At 41.8% G+C, this 14,591-nt stretch overlaps 1 protein-coding gene and 1 pseudogene across 6 annotated transcripts in view; one reads left to right on the top strand and one right to left on the bottom strand.

Annotated features, from left to right (window-relative positions):
* The window catches only part of PPP6R2 (protein phosphatase 6 regulatory subunit 2), an 83,694-nt gene that overhangs the window by 50,656 nt on the left and 18,447 nt on the right, over nucleotides 1-14,591 (bottom strand). For 4 of the 6 annotated variants that reach the window (XM_077913972.1, XM_077913973.1, XM_077913974.1 and 1 more), the window contains one exon: nucleotides 5,203-5,328. Coding sequence is in view for 1 of the 6 variants with exons in the window: in XM_077913966.1 (XP_077770092.1) it covers nucleotides 1,361-1,455 (95 nt within the window). In the remaining 5 variants the exon portion in view is untranslated. Of the gene's footprint in view, nucleotides 1-953; nucleotides 978-1,360; nucleotides 1,572-5,202; nucleotides 5,329-14,591 lie in introns of those variants that run through there. The other 2 variants (XM_077913966.1, XM_077913976.1) reach the window with 2 other exon arrangements.
* Nucleotides 6,021-6,189, top strand: LOC144324432 (U2 spliceosomal RNA; annotated as a pseudogene).

Here is a 14,591-nt window from a genome sequence, read left to right on the forward strand (position 1 = left end):
CCCTCTGCCTGTGTCTCTGCCTCTCTGTGTCGTGAATAAATATATAAAATTTAAAAAAAACAAAGAAAAAAAATAAGAGTTTTAAGAAAAATGTACCTTACCACTTATTTTGCTAATGTCACCAATTATTACAGACCAGCACGTGAAAACATCTAATTACATTACCACTGATACTTGAAATAAAACCATTAATTTAGACTATTTGCTTCATCTCGTATCAGTACCTTAAATAAAAAAATCTCTGCAACAGTATTGATATGTCTCTCACTATCCACACATTTATTTTTATTTTATTTTTAAGATTTTATTTATTCAGAAGAGACGCACAGAGAGGCAGAGACATAGACAAAGGGAGGAGAAGCAGGCTCTATGCAGGAGCCTGATGTGGGACTCGATCCCAGAATTCCAGGATAACACCTTGAGCCAAAGGCAGGCGCTCAACCACTGAGCCACCAGACGTCCCTATCCACACATTTTTAAGAAATATTTCAATGATTACATCAGTGGCACCCTTTGAAGAGCTTGCTGCAGCTAATTTTGCTGTCAAAGGACCTAGTGTAAACTGTTTCCAGAACCATTATTCAGATAACGGTACATCTTTGGCTTCCAAACGTTTCCTGTGTCCCTGCAATTGTGCACTACCCAGCGCAGAGGTGCCAGCATCCTGTCAGCCGGCCCTTACCTACAGAGAAAGCTGTAACTTCCCTTCCCTGGATGACCCAGAGGCCCACCACTAATAGCATCCTTACGACAAATAACTGGCTTGAGACGCCTCTAGTATACCCGAGTATCAGCACAGCACCAGGGCTCCTGGCACATCCTGACAATGCCCTTGTACAGTCCATCTGCAACACTAAGCAAACTATTACCAACGTCTTCTAGACATTTATCCAACAGCTGAATGAATGGAACCTGAAGTTCTTCTTTATTTACTTTCAGTTAACATAACTTACTCTTACTTTACTTTTATTTAGCATAACGATCACACAGAAGAAATAATAATTTCTCTAAAGAGAAATGCTGCCCATATGAGTATGTAGTTCCATGAACAGAGCCCTTCAAGAGAACATTCTGAGGCAGAGACTGTTGCTAAGAGAAAACGAGAATCTGGAATGCACCCTAGTACCTGTCTGGCCATAAACAGTTGGGTTTTTGTTGTTTTAATTCATGATCAAAGCCCTGGCTCTGCTGTGTGAGCTGGGGCCAGTCACAAGACCTCTTGTGCCTTGGTTTCCACCCCTGTAAACCAGGGACAAAAAGCATCCCGAAGAGCTGCTGTAACAGCCCCAGATTCGTGGCTGGCACATTTTGTCTTCATGGATTCTGACCGCAAAGAACAGAAGGAAACAGATGAGGTCACCTTGCCACAGAGCATGGGTTCAGTGGTGGCCAAAGCGGCACAGCTCTCCCAACCCCACCTTCAGTGGCATCACACTGGCCACATAAATCGGACATGATGGAAGTATCTTCACTATGGAGATCGACGAATGCTTCAAGCCACAAGGGTTTTTAGTCTTCTGGAGAGCGAGTTATGAAACACTGACCAATGTACCACTGGAATTCTAGCTGACCTGAAAAAAGGGCAATATGAGTGCACAGAGAACAAGGAATTTTTGCACAATTAACAACTGAGACCATGTCTATAATGGGCACGCTGCACCGGAGCAAAGATCCAAGAAGGCCTAATCGTAAAAAAAATAAAAAAAAAAAAAGGTCTAGGGTGAGATGAATAGATGAATAAAAACTGAAATCAGAAGTCAAGAGAAGAAATAACCACAAAGGTAAATTAAAATAACTGTAAAAGAATAATTTATGCAGGTCAATGCAATGCATTCAAAGGAAAGTCATAGCCACCTGAGATTGTCAGACACACACTGTCCAAGCCTCTCAGGACAGAGCCTGGGCTCCTTACTGACCAGGGTGTGTGCCTGCATGTGCCAGAGTGTTTCCACCCCAGCTCCCTCCTTTCACTATACAGAATTCAAAGTTAAACCTATACACTGAATTTTTTTAAAGATTTTTATTTATTTATTTGAAAGAGAGAGAGGGAGAAGCAGGTTATCCGCTGAGCAGGGAGCCTGATGCAGGACTCAATCCCAGGACCCTGAGATCACAACCCGAGCTGAAGGCAGACACGTCACTGACTGAGCCACCCAGCGGCCCCTACACTGAATTCTTAATATTGGATACGGCATTATTTCTAGAACTTCTATTTGGTAGTTCTTCAAATATTATAGATAACGTTCTATAGTTTCCCATATTTTTACTTTTTTTTTTTGAGGTTTTATACCTTTATCTAACAACCAGTAATTAATTCTCATCCACCTTAACTGTCTATAGATTTTTGATAGTAGTGACAGGTAACATAGGTAACCAGTGTGCAGAGTTTGTTTGGTGAATTGTTCATCCTCATTACGTTTTCTGGACAACGGCACACAGATACAGTATAAAAACTTCTTGATTCCTTTGGCCCAGACAGCTTTGTGGGCCTGGTGTCAATTCGCACATCTGGAGTTCCCATCCCCTTCATGGCAAATTTCTGGATCTCTCCGAGTGCCCAAGGGGCACACTTCTTGAAACCCACTCCATGGATGCGCCTGTGGCTGTTGGCAGAACAGTTCTTCTTCTCACCACCCTTCTTTGCGGGAACTATTCTTCTGGGCCCTGGTTGGAAAGTCTTTAAATATATCTTTAAAAATAAACAGCATGCTTGTGTTACAGTTTATTTCTGATAATTCCAAAATCTGAAGTCTTGGAGGGTCTGTTTCTACTGATTTTCACTCATGGTGTGCTTGGTCATTCTTGTCTGCATACAAATCAATGTTCTTCAAATATACCCGCAGGGCTTTTTTGGCATCTTAGGATAAAGGTAACTTCCTCCACAGAGGTTTTATGCCTGCTTCTGCATAAATGCCTGAAGGCATTCACTGAGCCAGAACACCTTAAACTAAATTTGTACTTGATTCCCCTGAAGTAACAGGCAATGGGAACCTAGGTTAGAAATCCTCACAAACGCTAATCCATGGCCCCATATATTGTTCCCACCTTCTTTTCCACAGTATTTACCAGTAGAAAGATAACCAGGTGGGGGCAGGGATACAGTGAGGCAGATGTGCTTCTCCGTCACCTGAGGATGGAGCCTTCAGAGCCCCCTTTTACAGGGGAGAGTCTCCCCTGGGTGCTCCATCTTGAGAGGGCTGAGTAACTTACTACTCTCCTTACCCTACCAGACCTCTAAAATCAAACGCCACTTAGTCCAGATCATCAAATGCCCTCAGGGCAAAGGCAGATCCTGTGGTGCTTAAATTACTTACCTCGGTTCTTCCTTCCTGGTTTCAGTCTAGAACTTCATTGTTATATATCAGTTCTCTGGGTATTTTTTGGTTTTGTTTTGTTTTTTTAAAGATTTTTTATTTATTCATTCATGAGAGACACAGAGAGAAAGAGAGAGAGAGGCAGAGACAGGGACAGAGAGAGAAGCAGGCTCCATGCAGGGAGCCCGACGTGGGACTCGATGCTAGGACCCCAGGATCATGGCCTGAGCCAAAGGCAAATGCTCAACCGCTGAGCTACTCAGGCATCCCCACAATTCTATACTGAAATTTATATTCTCTTATCACTGTGGGGAATTATTCCACTCTCTCTCTTGACTTCTATACATGTTAATGTGAGATCTGTTGTAGGTAATCTTTTACCTGTAGCTTAAGAGCTTCTAATATGTGGGTGTGGAGTTTCTTTTTTATTTATACTGCTTGGAACACAGTGTGCTTCCAAAATCTGTGGATTTATATCTCTAAGTAGTTTCTAAAAAGCCAAAATTATTAATACTTTGAATAATGACTCTCCTCCATTTTCCTTATTTTTCCATTCTGGGATGTCAGCTACACATTGATGATATATTTTTATTATATCCTCCATTTCTCTTAACCTTACTTTCCACCCCCTCATCTCTCAGTGCTATAGGCTGGTAATTTCTTCAGACACATACTTCAGTTCACAAATTCTGTCTTCAACCATATTTTGATCTGTTTAATCCACATACACGGAGTTTTTAATTTCAACAGTTTCCATTTCTGAAAGTTCTATTTGGATCATTGTGCTGCTTTGCTTTTCATTGCTAATTTTTTTGTTCTGTATTATTTCACACATTTCATACATTAGTACATACACTGCATCCAAATATTCAATATGTACAAGCCTTGGGGCATCTAATCATGCTAACTCTTCCTCCCAGAGCTATGTGTGTTGTGATTGTAAATTCACGTTTGCTTGAAGTTACTCTATAGAAATCCCACTGGCCAGCACTCAGAAGGCTTTCCTCTGAAAATGATTTGTTCTCTTCAGTAGAGGAACAAAGGAGGGTTATCATAATTCCTAACTGTTCCTTTTTAAAAATGTTTTCTTTTCTGGCTTTTGGAAAGTTATCTTAGTTGCTGTAGGGCTTTGGAATTTTTGTTTTTTAAAGATTTATTTGAGAGAAAGACATAGAAACAGAGAATCCATACATGGGGGAGAGAAACCTGAAGCAGACTCCCCACTGAGCATGGAGCCTGAGATCACGACCTGAGTTGAAATCAAGAGCTGGAAGGCTTAACCAACAGAGCCACCCAGGTGCCCCAGTTTTTTGTTTCTGTTTTTAAGTAGGCTCCATGCCCAGCGCGGAGCCCAACGTGGGGTTCAAACGCACAACCATGAAATCAAGACCTGAGCTGAGATCAGGAGTCAGACACTCAACTGACTGAGCCATCCCAGTACCCTAAGTTATTTTAATTTTTAATGCACTGAAGTACTGAAGAGAAATTATTATAATTTATGCAGCATGTAATTGGATGGCAATCGGGTAAACCTTTGGAGAGTATACTGTGGCTTGTCATCTTGCACAAGGAATGTATGCTCTGGATGGCGACCACGACAGTGCCTATGCCCCGACTCGTGTGTTCCCCACAACTGAGACAGAGAATAGCCTCACTACATACACACAGGCTAGCCCCGTTTTTTTGGATGAGGGAGAACAACTTTTCCACAACAAAGAATCTTAAAACCAGATATAGAAGGATCAAAAAAAACCCCAAAACAATAAGCTATAACATACACCTTCAAAACTAATAAGCATTTTGCTCTCATCCATCTCTGAACTTCTGCTTTTACAGTATATTTACATAAATTAGAATAAAGAACAATTAAAAAGGAAAATTATCTTACCTTCTATGGAAACTTCTTAATTCTAAGTTCAAACAAAATATGAAAACATTTGGGGTTTTTTTCTTGGACTATATGTAACTTTAAGAAAGATTTTTTCATTCAGTAGAAGATTTAGAATTTCTTCACCTGAAAAATAAGAAAAAAGCTTATTTTAAGTTCTGCCTTTGTAAAGTTAACTTACCAAAACAGAGAACAGGAAAACAAAAATCAGTATCTTAACTTAGTATTCAAATTATCAGAACATTTCAGAATTTTTTTTAAGGATTTTATTTATTTATTCATGAGAGACACAGGGAGAGAGGCAGAGACACAGGCAGAGGGAGAAGCAGGCTCCATGCAAGGAGCCTGACGTGGGACTCGATCCCAGGACCCCAGGATTGTGACCTGAGCTGAAGGCAGCCGCTCAACCATGGAGCTACCCAGGTGCCCCGAGACAATGGTATTGATGATATACACCCATGCTGTATCTGAGTAACTAGCTCAATGGTTAGAACGTCACTCCAAAGAATTCATGTGAGAAGGATCTCCATGAAGTTGTCCAGTTTCATAACTATACACCATTACCACCAGGATATGCACATCGCCAGACACAAATGACTGGAGAGCTTACTGATAATCCGTAGCAATTTCTAGAAGAAAAGCGTAGAACCTGGGACTGTTCATTTTATATTTGCATGAAAGTCACGATTTTATATTTTGAAAATTTTATGTTAGCAACAGAGACAGTGGACTGCTCTAGAATATGAGGTTAAAGAGACATAATCACCAAATGTAACATTTAGATCTTATCTGAGTCCAATCAGAACATATCAAATGTAATCATTTTTTATCAAGTATATTTCCTGTTCTTATCAGTTTAATATCTGATAGGAGTCCTCTATCAAAGTACAGTATATTAAATGGATTTCTGAGGGGCACTGGGTAGCTGTCGGTTGGGTGTCTGCCTTTGGCTCAGGTCATGATCCTGGGGTCCTGGGTCAAGCCTGGTGCTGGGCTCCCTGGTCAGCTGGAAGTCTGCTTCTCCCTCTGCATTTGCCCCTCCCCCTGCTGGTGTGTGCACTTATCCGTGCATGCTTTCTCTGTCAAATAAATAAATAAAACAAATAAAATAGATTTCTGGAACTAAAAAACAGAATAGGAGCTTGCTCCATCCACTCTATGCATTGACCTGCAGCGCAGTACTTCCAGGAGCAGCGCACTCTCCCCTGGGGGAAATAAAAAAAAAAGGACAAAAACGACAAATGTAAAAAGTTGTATTTGAAGCTATTGGGGAAATCCAAATATGGACTGCTATTAGATGATATTAGCAATTACTATGAATTCTTTCTTAGTTATAATAATGATATGGTGGCTATGTTTTTAAAAATAAAAACTGTTCTAATTTGTTAGAAAAAGTGAAGTATTCATGGGTAAAATAACACTATTTCTGGTATTCACTTCAAAAATACTCCACAAGGGGATCCCTGGGTAGATCAGTGGTTTAGCACCTCCTTCAGCCCAGGGCATAGTCCTGGGGACCCGGGATCGAGTCCCGCGTCAGACTCCCTGCATGGAGCCTGCTTCTCCCTCTGCCTGTGTCTCTGCCTCTCTCTCTCTCTCTCTCTCTCTCTTTCTATCTCATGAATAAATAAATAAAATCTTAAAAAAAAAATACTCCACAAAAAGATACAAACCAAACAAAAATTTTAAGTGTGGGGGGAGAAGGCACCTGGGTGGCTCAGCCAGTTGGGCATTTGCCTTCAGCTCAGGTCACAATTGCAGGGTCCTGGGATAGAGCCTCACATTGGGTTTCTTGCTCAGGAGGGAGCCTGACTCTCCCTCTGCTCATGCTCCCTCTTTCTCAAATAAAAATCCTTACCAAAAAAAGTGTGATGGGTGTTATGCCGTATGTTGGCAAATTGAACTACAAAAAAAAACAAAACACAACAACAAAAAAAAAAAGTGTGAGAGAGAGACAGATGGGGGGAAAATGGCAAAGTACTGATCACTCTTAAAGCTGTGTGGTGAGTACATGAGTGTTCACTGCAATGTTTTCTGTATATTTGTGTAATTTCTAAATTTCATATAAAAACCAATCAGGCAGGACAGGACTCCTGGGTGGCTTAGGGGTTGAGCATCCGCCTTTGGCTCAGGGCGTGACCCTGGGGTCCTGGCATCGAGCTCCCCACAGGGAGCCTGCTTCTCCCTCTGCCTGTGTCTCTGCCTCTCTATGTCTCTCATGAATAAATAAAGAAAATCCTTAAAAAAAAAAAAAAAACAAGCAAAAAAAGGCAGCCAAAGTTGTGCTAGTGAGCCAGAAATGTCAGTGTTACCATCTTCTAAAACTGAGAACTCTTTTTATTACATTAATAATTAAAATTATTAAGCTGAATAATTCAACACTGGCTTTTCAGCACTTCATACACAATTTTCTTTTTTTTTTTTTTTTAAGATTTTATTTATTTATTCATAGAGACAGAGAGAGAGAGGCAGAGACACAGGCAGAGGAGAAGCAGGCATCATACAGAGAGAGCCTGATGTGGGACTTGATCCAGGGTCTCCAGGATCACACCCTGGGCTGCAGGCGGCACTAAACCGCTGCGCCACCAGGGCTGCCCCCATACACAATTTTCAAAATAATCAAGTATTTTTGTTAAGACTGACTTTAGGCCTGATTATTCTGACTTTGAACTAATGTTCATTTGTATTTATGTTGGAGGGGGAGGGGCTTGCTAATTTGCTATTGTTTTTTATTTAATTCTGTGCTAACTTATATAAAATATTTACATGGTTCCAAAGTCAAAAGTATTTAGAGGTGTCCCAGACCAACAGACCCACTCAAAGGAGAGTAGTGGGGCTGAGAGCTGAAAAGAAACTACATGTCCTGCAGGCTGGGGGTGTTGGGAGTTCCAACCCCGGCAGAAGAACCTCCCAGAGCACCCTGAGGCACACAGCAAAGACCTGAATAAAACCCTGTCTTCAGGGTCAAAATTACATCTGGAGCAAAGGCCACACCCAAACACTAAATTCAAAACCAAAACAGATCTACTCAAAGAATAATCTACTCAAAGAATAATCCAAGCCTGACAGGAGCAAAATGATCTTCCAATAATTTAACTATCGGACAAAACTCAAAATCATCCAACATACAAAAAAAATATTAGACATACAAAGTAGCAGAAAATGTAACACTGTGTGTGTGTGTGTGTGTGTATTTTTTAATTAAAAAGCAGCTGCAGGTGGTGGGGGCACCTGTGTTGGTTGAGCAGTTAACTCTTGATCTCCACTCAGGTTGTGTTCTCCAGCTCATGGGATCAAGCAAGCCCTGCACTGAGCTGTGCACTCAGCACAGAGTCTGCTTGTCCCCCTACCCTCCACCCCTCCCCATACGCTCCTCATGCTCCCCCACCTTCCTCAAAAAAAGAAAAGCAGCTGGGGGTCCTGGCTGCCTCAGTCAATGAAGTTTGCTACTCTTGACCTCAGGGCTGTGAGTTCAAGCCCCATGTTGGGTGTAGAGATTACTTAAAAATAAAATCCTGAAGGCAACTGACTGGCTCAGTCAGTTAAGTGGCTGACTTGGTTTTGGCTCAGGTCATGATCTTCTGGTGATGAGACTGAGCCCCACGCTGGGCTCTGTGCTCAGTGCAGTCTGCTTGAGGTTCTCTCTCCCTGTTCCTCCAGTTTGCTCGCTCTCCCTAAGAAGGAAATAAAATCTTCAAAAACTAAAATATTTTTTTAAAAATTGTTTAAAAAGCAGCTACTAAAAACAGACCACAGGATGGGGCACCTGGGTGGCTCCGTGGTTGAATCTGCCTTCAGCTCAGGGCGTGATCCCAGGGTCCCGGGATCAAGTCCCATATCGGACTCCCTGCCGGGAGCCTGCTTCTCCCTCTGCCTGTGTGTCTGTCTCTCTCTGTGTGTCTCTCATGAATAAATAAATAATTTTTAAAAATAAAATAAAAATAAAAATAATATTCTGTATCTTTTGTTTTTGCTTTCTTCATAAAACTCTTCCTGGGGTGTCTGGGTAGTTCAGCAGACTCTTAATTTCACCTCAGGTCATGACTTCAGGCTCCTGAGATCAAGCCCCACAATGGGCTGCATCCTTAGGAAGAGTTTGCTTGAGATTCTCTCTCCCTCTCCCTTTGCCCCTACCACTGCTCAAGCGCCCCTCCAAATAAATCAATTAAGAAAAAAAAAAAAAAACTCTTCTTTGTTTTTAAAGATTTTATTTATTTGAGGGGGTAGGGGCAGAGGGAGAAGGAAAATCAAGCAGACTCCAGGCTGAACCCAGAGTCTGATGCCAGGCTCAATCCCACAACCCTGAGATCATAACCTGAGCCAAAAATCAAGAGCTGGATGCTCAACTGACTGAGCCACCTAGGTGCCCCACCTTACTCCCTTAAATGAACATTTTTACTGATTTTAAATATACTATAAAGAAAAGCACATAAATCCTAAGTGAATAGCTCCTTGAATTTTCACAAACGGACCCATGCAACCACACCACCCAGTTCATGAAACTGGACTACCAGTACCCATAAGTAACCCATGTCCCCAAAAGTATCAACCACTGTCCTAACCTGAATCGTAACACCAAAGATTCACACTCCTTGAGATAACTGTACAGTACTCCTTTATGTTGACTTACCCCTAGTGATGGACACATGGTACTTCTAGTGTTTTGCTATTACAAATAATTCTATAATGAATAGTCTTTTGCAAAGTCATTTCATATTTTTGCCAACATACCTTTAAGTCAGATTCCTAGATGTGGGATTGCTGGGACAAAGGACAAATGCACATAAAACATGCAACATACAAATCCTCCTCCAGAGGTATTGTACCATTTTGCCTGTCTTTCTTTCTTTCCTTCTTTCTCTCTCTTATTTGACAGAAAGAAAAGGAGAGAGAGCATGACCAAGGGTAGCGAAAGGCTGAGGGAGAAAGAGAAGCAGGCTCCCCACTGAGCAGAGAGAGCTTGATATGGAGCTCGATCCCAGGACCATGACCTGAGCCAAAGGCAGATACTGAACTGACTGAGCCACCCAGGCACCACCACCCCCAAGTTTGTATTTCTACTGGCAAGAAGACAATTTCAACACAGCTTTGTCTAAAGAACATATAGTTAAAATTTTGGATTTCTGCCAGTATGTAAGGTAATTAACTGTCCCAGTTCTGCTGAGGACTGAGAAGTTTCCCAAACAGAAGATTTTCAGCACTAGAACCCAGAAAGTACTGGGCAAACCAGGACAGCTGGCCACTCTACCAATATGGTAAAGGAGAAGTGGTATCTCCATATAGCTTTGATTAGTATTTTTATTACAAGAAATGGTAAGCATCTGTTCAATTATATAAGGTCCATTTTTATTTATTTTCTATAAACTATTCTATCTTTTGCTCATTTTTCTCTATCAGTTATATTGCTTTTCTTCTCAGTTTCTATGAGTTCTTTTATGATGATGATGATGATTTTTAGTCACTGCTGCACCCAATGTGGGGCTCAAGCTCAACCCTGAGATCAAGAGTAGCACACTTCTGGCTGAGTGAGCTAGGCGCGTCTCTATGAATTTTTCCTTTTTTTTTTCTTTAAGTTTTTATTTAAATTCCAGTTAACATACAGTGTGATATTAATTTTAGGTGTAGAGTTCTTTCAACTATTAGACATAATAGTAAAGAGATAAAAGCTCTTTACTATGACAGAAATTCAACATATTTTTCTGCTGTCATTTGTCTTTTGACATTGCTTATGGTGATTTTTACAATGCAGGTTTCTGCTGTTACTGCAATCAATCTTACTGTTTCTAGGCTTAGAGTCATAGTTAGAAAAGTTTTCCCTGGGATCCCTGGGTGGCACAGCGGTTTGGCGCCTGCCTTTGGCCCAGGGCGCGATCCTGGAGACCCGGGATCGAATCCCACATCGGGCTCCCTGCATGGAGCCTGCTTCTCCCTCTGCCTGTGTCGCTGCCTCTCTCTCTCTCTCTCTCTCTCTTTCTGTGATTATCATGAATAAATAAATAAATAAAATCTTTAAAAAAAAAAGTTTTCCCCACTCCTAAGTTATAAAGAAATTCACCTTTATTTTCTTTTAGCACTCATATAGTTTAACTTTTTACACTGTAATATCCCTGATCTATTTGGAATAATTATTTATTTTGACTATACAAAAGTTAAGAGAGTAAGAATAAAATATCCTAAGGTCTATGATATCCAGGACTATGATGTATGTGTGATACCTATCTCCAGGAAAGGCATATGTGACATTAACCCCAAAATGTGTCCCATGTGCTACCACTCCATACTGCCAGATTTTGTTTTTATTTTCTTTAAACATTTTCTGCTCAGTTTAACACACTTGTCTGTAGGGTAATAAGCCAAAGAGAAGCAATTCTCCCATTTTCCAACAGCTACTAAAGAAGTCCTGTAAGGAAATGGAGATAGAATGAAAAAAAATATTGTAACACCTAAAAGCAGCTATCACATACTAAGAATCAGTCTATGTCGGATGCCTGGGTCTACCTTCAGTTCAGGGCGTGATCCTGGGGTCCTGGGAGGGAGTCCTGCATGGGGCTCCCTTCGAGGAGTCTGCTTCTCCCTCTATGTCTCTGCCTCTCTGTGTGCGTCTCTCATGAATAAATAGAATATTTAAAAAGAAAAAAAAAAAGAATCAGTCTACCTCATCAGAGAACAGAACCAAAATCTGAGGAAGAAACTGCTATCTGGACAGACATCCCAGGGTTTAATGAAATTAGGATAGTCAACCCTCTGAAAGGGGGTCTGAAATGTATACAAAATGGAAAGAAGATGTTTTAAAACATTCTCCTGTGGATATTACATTAAAATCCATCAGATCACACTTGTTCAGTTTTCCTAAAAAAAAAAAAAAAGAAAAAAAAATTTGCACCTAAATCTAATCACCCTGTCAATCTCTTTAGTGGAAATTAGAGAGAAACAAACAAGCTAAACAATACAAAAGGAAGAAACTAGTGAAACCCACAACGTGGGAGGTTATAGGACAAATAACCAAATTCCTCCAACAAATCAATGACAGAAAAGAGAGGCAGCTTTAAGAATAAGGGATTTAGGAACGCCTGGGTGGCTCAGCAGCTAAGCATCTGCCTTTGGCTCAGGGCCTGATTCTGGAGTCTCCGGATCGAGTCCTGGGTAGGGCTCCCTGCAGGGAGCATGCTTCTCCCTCTGCCTGTGTCTTTGCCTTTCTCTGTGTATCTCTCATGAAAAAATAAAAATAAATAAAATCTTAAAAAAAAAAAAAAGAATGAAGAATTTAAGAGACCTTCAATAAGGTGTGACATTTACCATGGTTCAACTACAGAAGGCACTTTTTAGGCTGAGTATGGACCCAAGATTAGCAGGCAGGTAAAATGGCATGATTTTGTGATTTCTAGAATTTGTGCTTTTTTTAAAAAAAGATTTTATTTATTTATTCATGAGAGACACAAAGAAAGAGGCAGAGACACAGGCAGAGGGAGAAGCAGGCTCCATGCAGGGAGCCTGACGTGGGACTCAATCCCGGGTCTCCAGGATCAGGCCCTGGGCTGAAGGTGGTGTTAAACTGCTGAGCCACCTGGGCTGCCCCCTAAATTTTATTTTCTCCTGTTGATAGGTCTCATGTCAGTTTGATTCTCAGTCTGGCTAGAAGAACCTTGATGGGGACAGGACATTCTTGTTCCCAGACACAGCTGAGATTCATGACATAAATACCTCTTTGCGTGCATACATGCAGGTATGTAACCACCCATCAGAAAACTCTGGCCTAGTGAGCCACATTCCAAGAGTCTTAAAGGGAGACACCAAATCTAAGAGAAGACAACTACTGCCCTTGCTCTATAGACCAGTCTCTGATAAATGCTGACCCAAAGGTGGGATTTCCCCTGGATGTGGGAGGCCAGATTCCTCCAGCTTAAGATGGAGCATGTCTAACCAGTTCCTGGAAACAAGGATGTCTGAAGGCTTTCTGGGACAAGGCAGTCAGACTGGGTGGGGCTCCTTAATGGTCTAAGGATTTTCATAGACCAACCAGAGGAAACAATCACACAGTAGAAGTGTCAGACAGCAGAGAATGGGAAAGATGTTATTTCATGACAACAGGGAATCAGGTTGTCTAATATTAAACTGATAGGAACACACAGCACACTTGATCTTAGCCAAAAGGTCGAGAAGCAATCAGGCTGTCCAACAGTAGACAACAAAGTTTCGTGTCGTCACCTAACAGAGTATCCACAGCAGGTCCAAAGGTTAACGGAGTAAGGTTAACGGAGCTGAGCTTCAGAATCCCACCTTCTAAGAATGATATCCTCTTCTCCCTGAGGCAGGTAGAGGGCCATGGGCATCTATCCTCAATCATATCCTCCGCCTTAAAAAGAACTGTGGACACCCGCCACCACCTGGTGAGCCCTGAGGACACTGTGCTGAGTGACATAAGTCAGACACAGAAGGATGAATCCTGTACGGTTCCACTGCTAGGAGGCACATGCAGTGGTCAGACTCCTGGGGACACAGGGGAGCTGGCGGTGTGGGGGCCAGGGAGGGGGCTGGGGGCGGAGGGTGTGTGACGGGGACACAGCTTCAGTGTGTGGGGTGTGGAGTTTGGGAAATGCAGCAGGATGAATGTGCTGAGTATCCCCGAATTGCTCACTTAAAACTTATTAAAATGATAAGTTCTATGTTATATGTATTTTACCACAATTAAAAAATTAAAGAGGGATCCCTGGGTGGTGCAGCGGTTTAGCGCCTGCCTTTGGCCCAGGGCGCGATCCTGGAGACCCGGGATCGAATCCCACGTCGGGCTCCCGGTGCATGGAGCCTGCTTCTCCCTCTGCCTGTGTCTCTGCCTCTTTCTCTCTCTCACTGTGTGCCTATCATAAATAAAATAAAATAAAAATTAAAAAAAAATTAAAGAGAACAGGAGAAGCTTCAGACAAGTCAATTAGCCTCTCTCTGGGCCTGTTTCCTCATCTATGAAAAGTAGGTAACAACACCTACCCCATATACTACCAGTGAGAATCAGAAGAAGAAATCAATGTAAAGACCCTAGAACAATGCCTGACACACAAAAAGCCTTAAGCCGTGTTAGCTCCTATGAGTTTTTATTATTACTAACCTATGGAAGTGACTACCAGAATTAAACAACTATTAAGACTTCAAAAACAGCTTTCTCTACGGAACAGAACCAGGGGGGATCCCTGGGTGGTGCAGCGGTTTAGCGCCTGCCTTTGGCCCAGGGCGTGATCCTGGAGACCCGGGATCGAATCCCACGTCGGGCTCCCAGTGCATGGAGCCTGCTTCTCCCTCTGCCTGTGTCTCTGCCTCTCTCTCTCTCTCTCTGTGACTATCATAAATAAATAAAAATTAAAAAAAAAAAAAAAAGAACCAGGGGAGAGGAAGGCTGC

Source organism: Canis aureus, chromosome 11 (assembly GCF_053574225.1).
Source record: "Canis aureus isolate CA01 chromosome 11, VMU_Caureus_v.1.0, whole genome shotgun sequence".
NCBI lineage: Eukaryota > Metazoa > Chordata > Mammalia > Carnivora > Canidae > Canis > Canis aureus.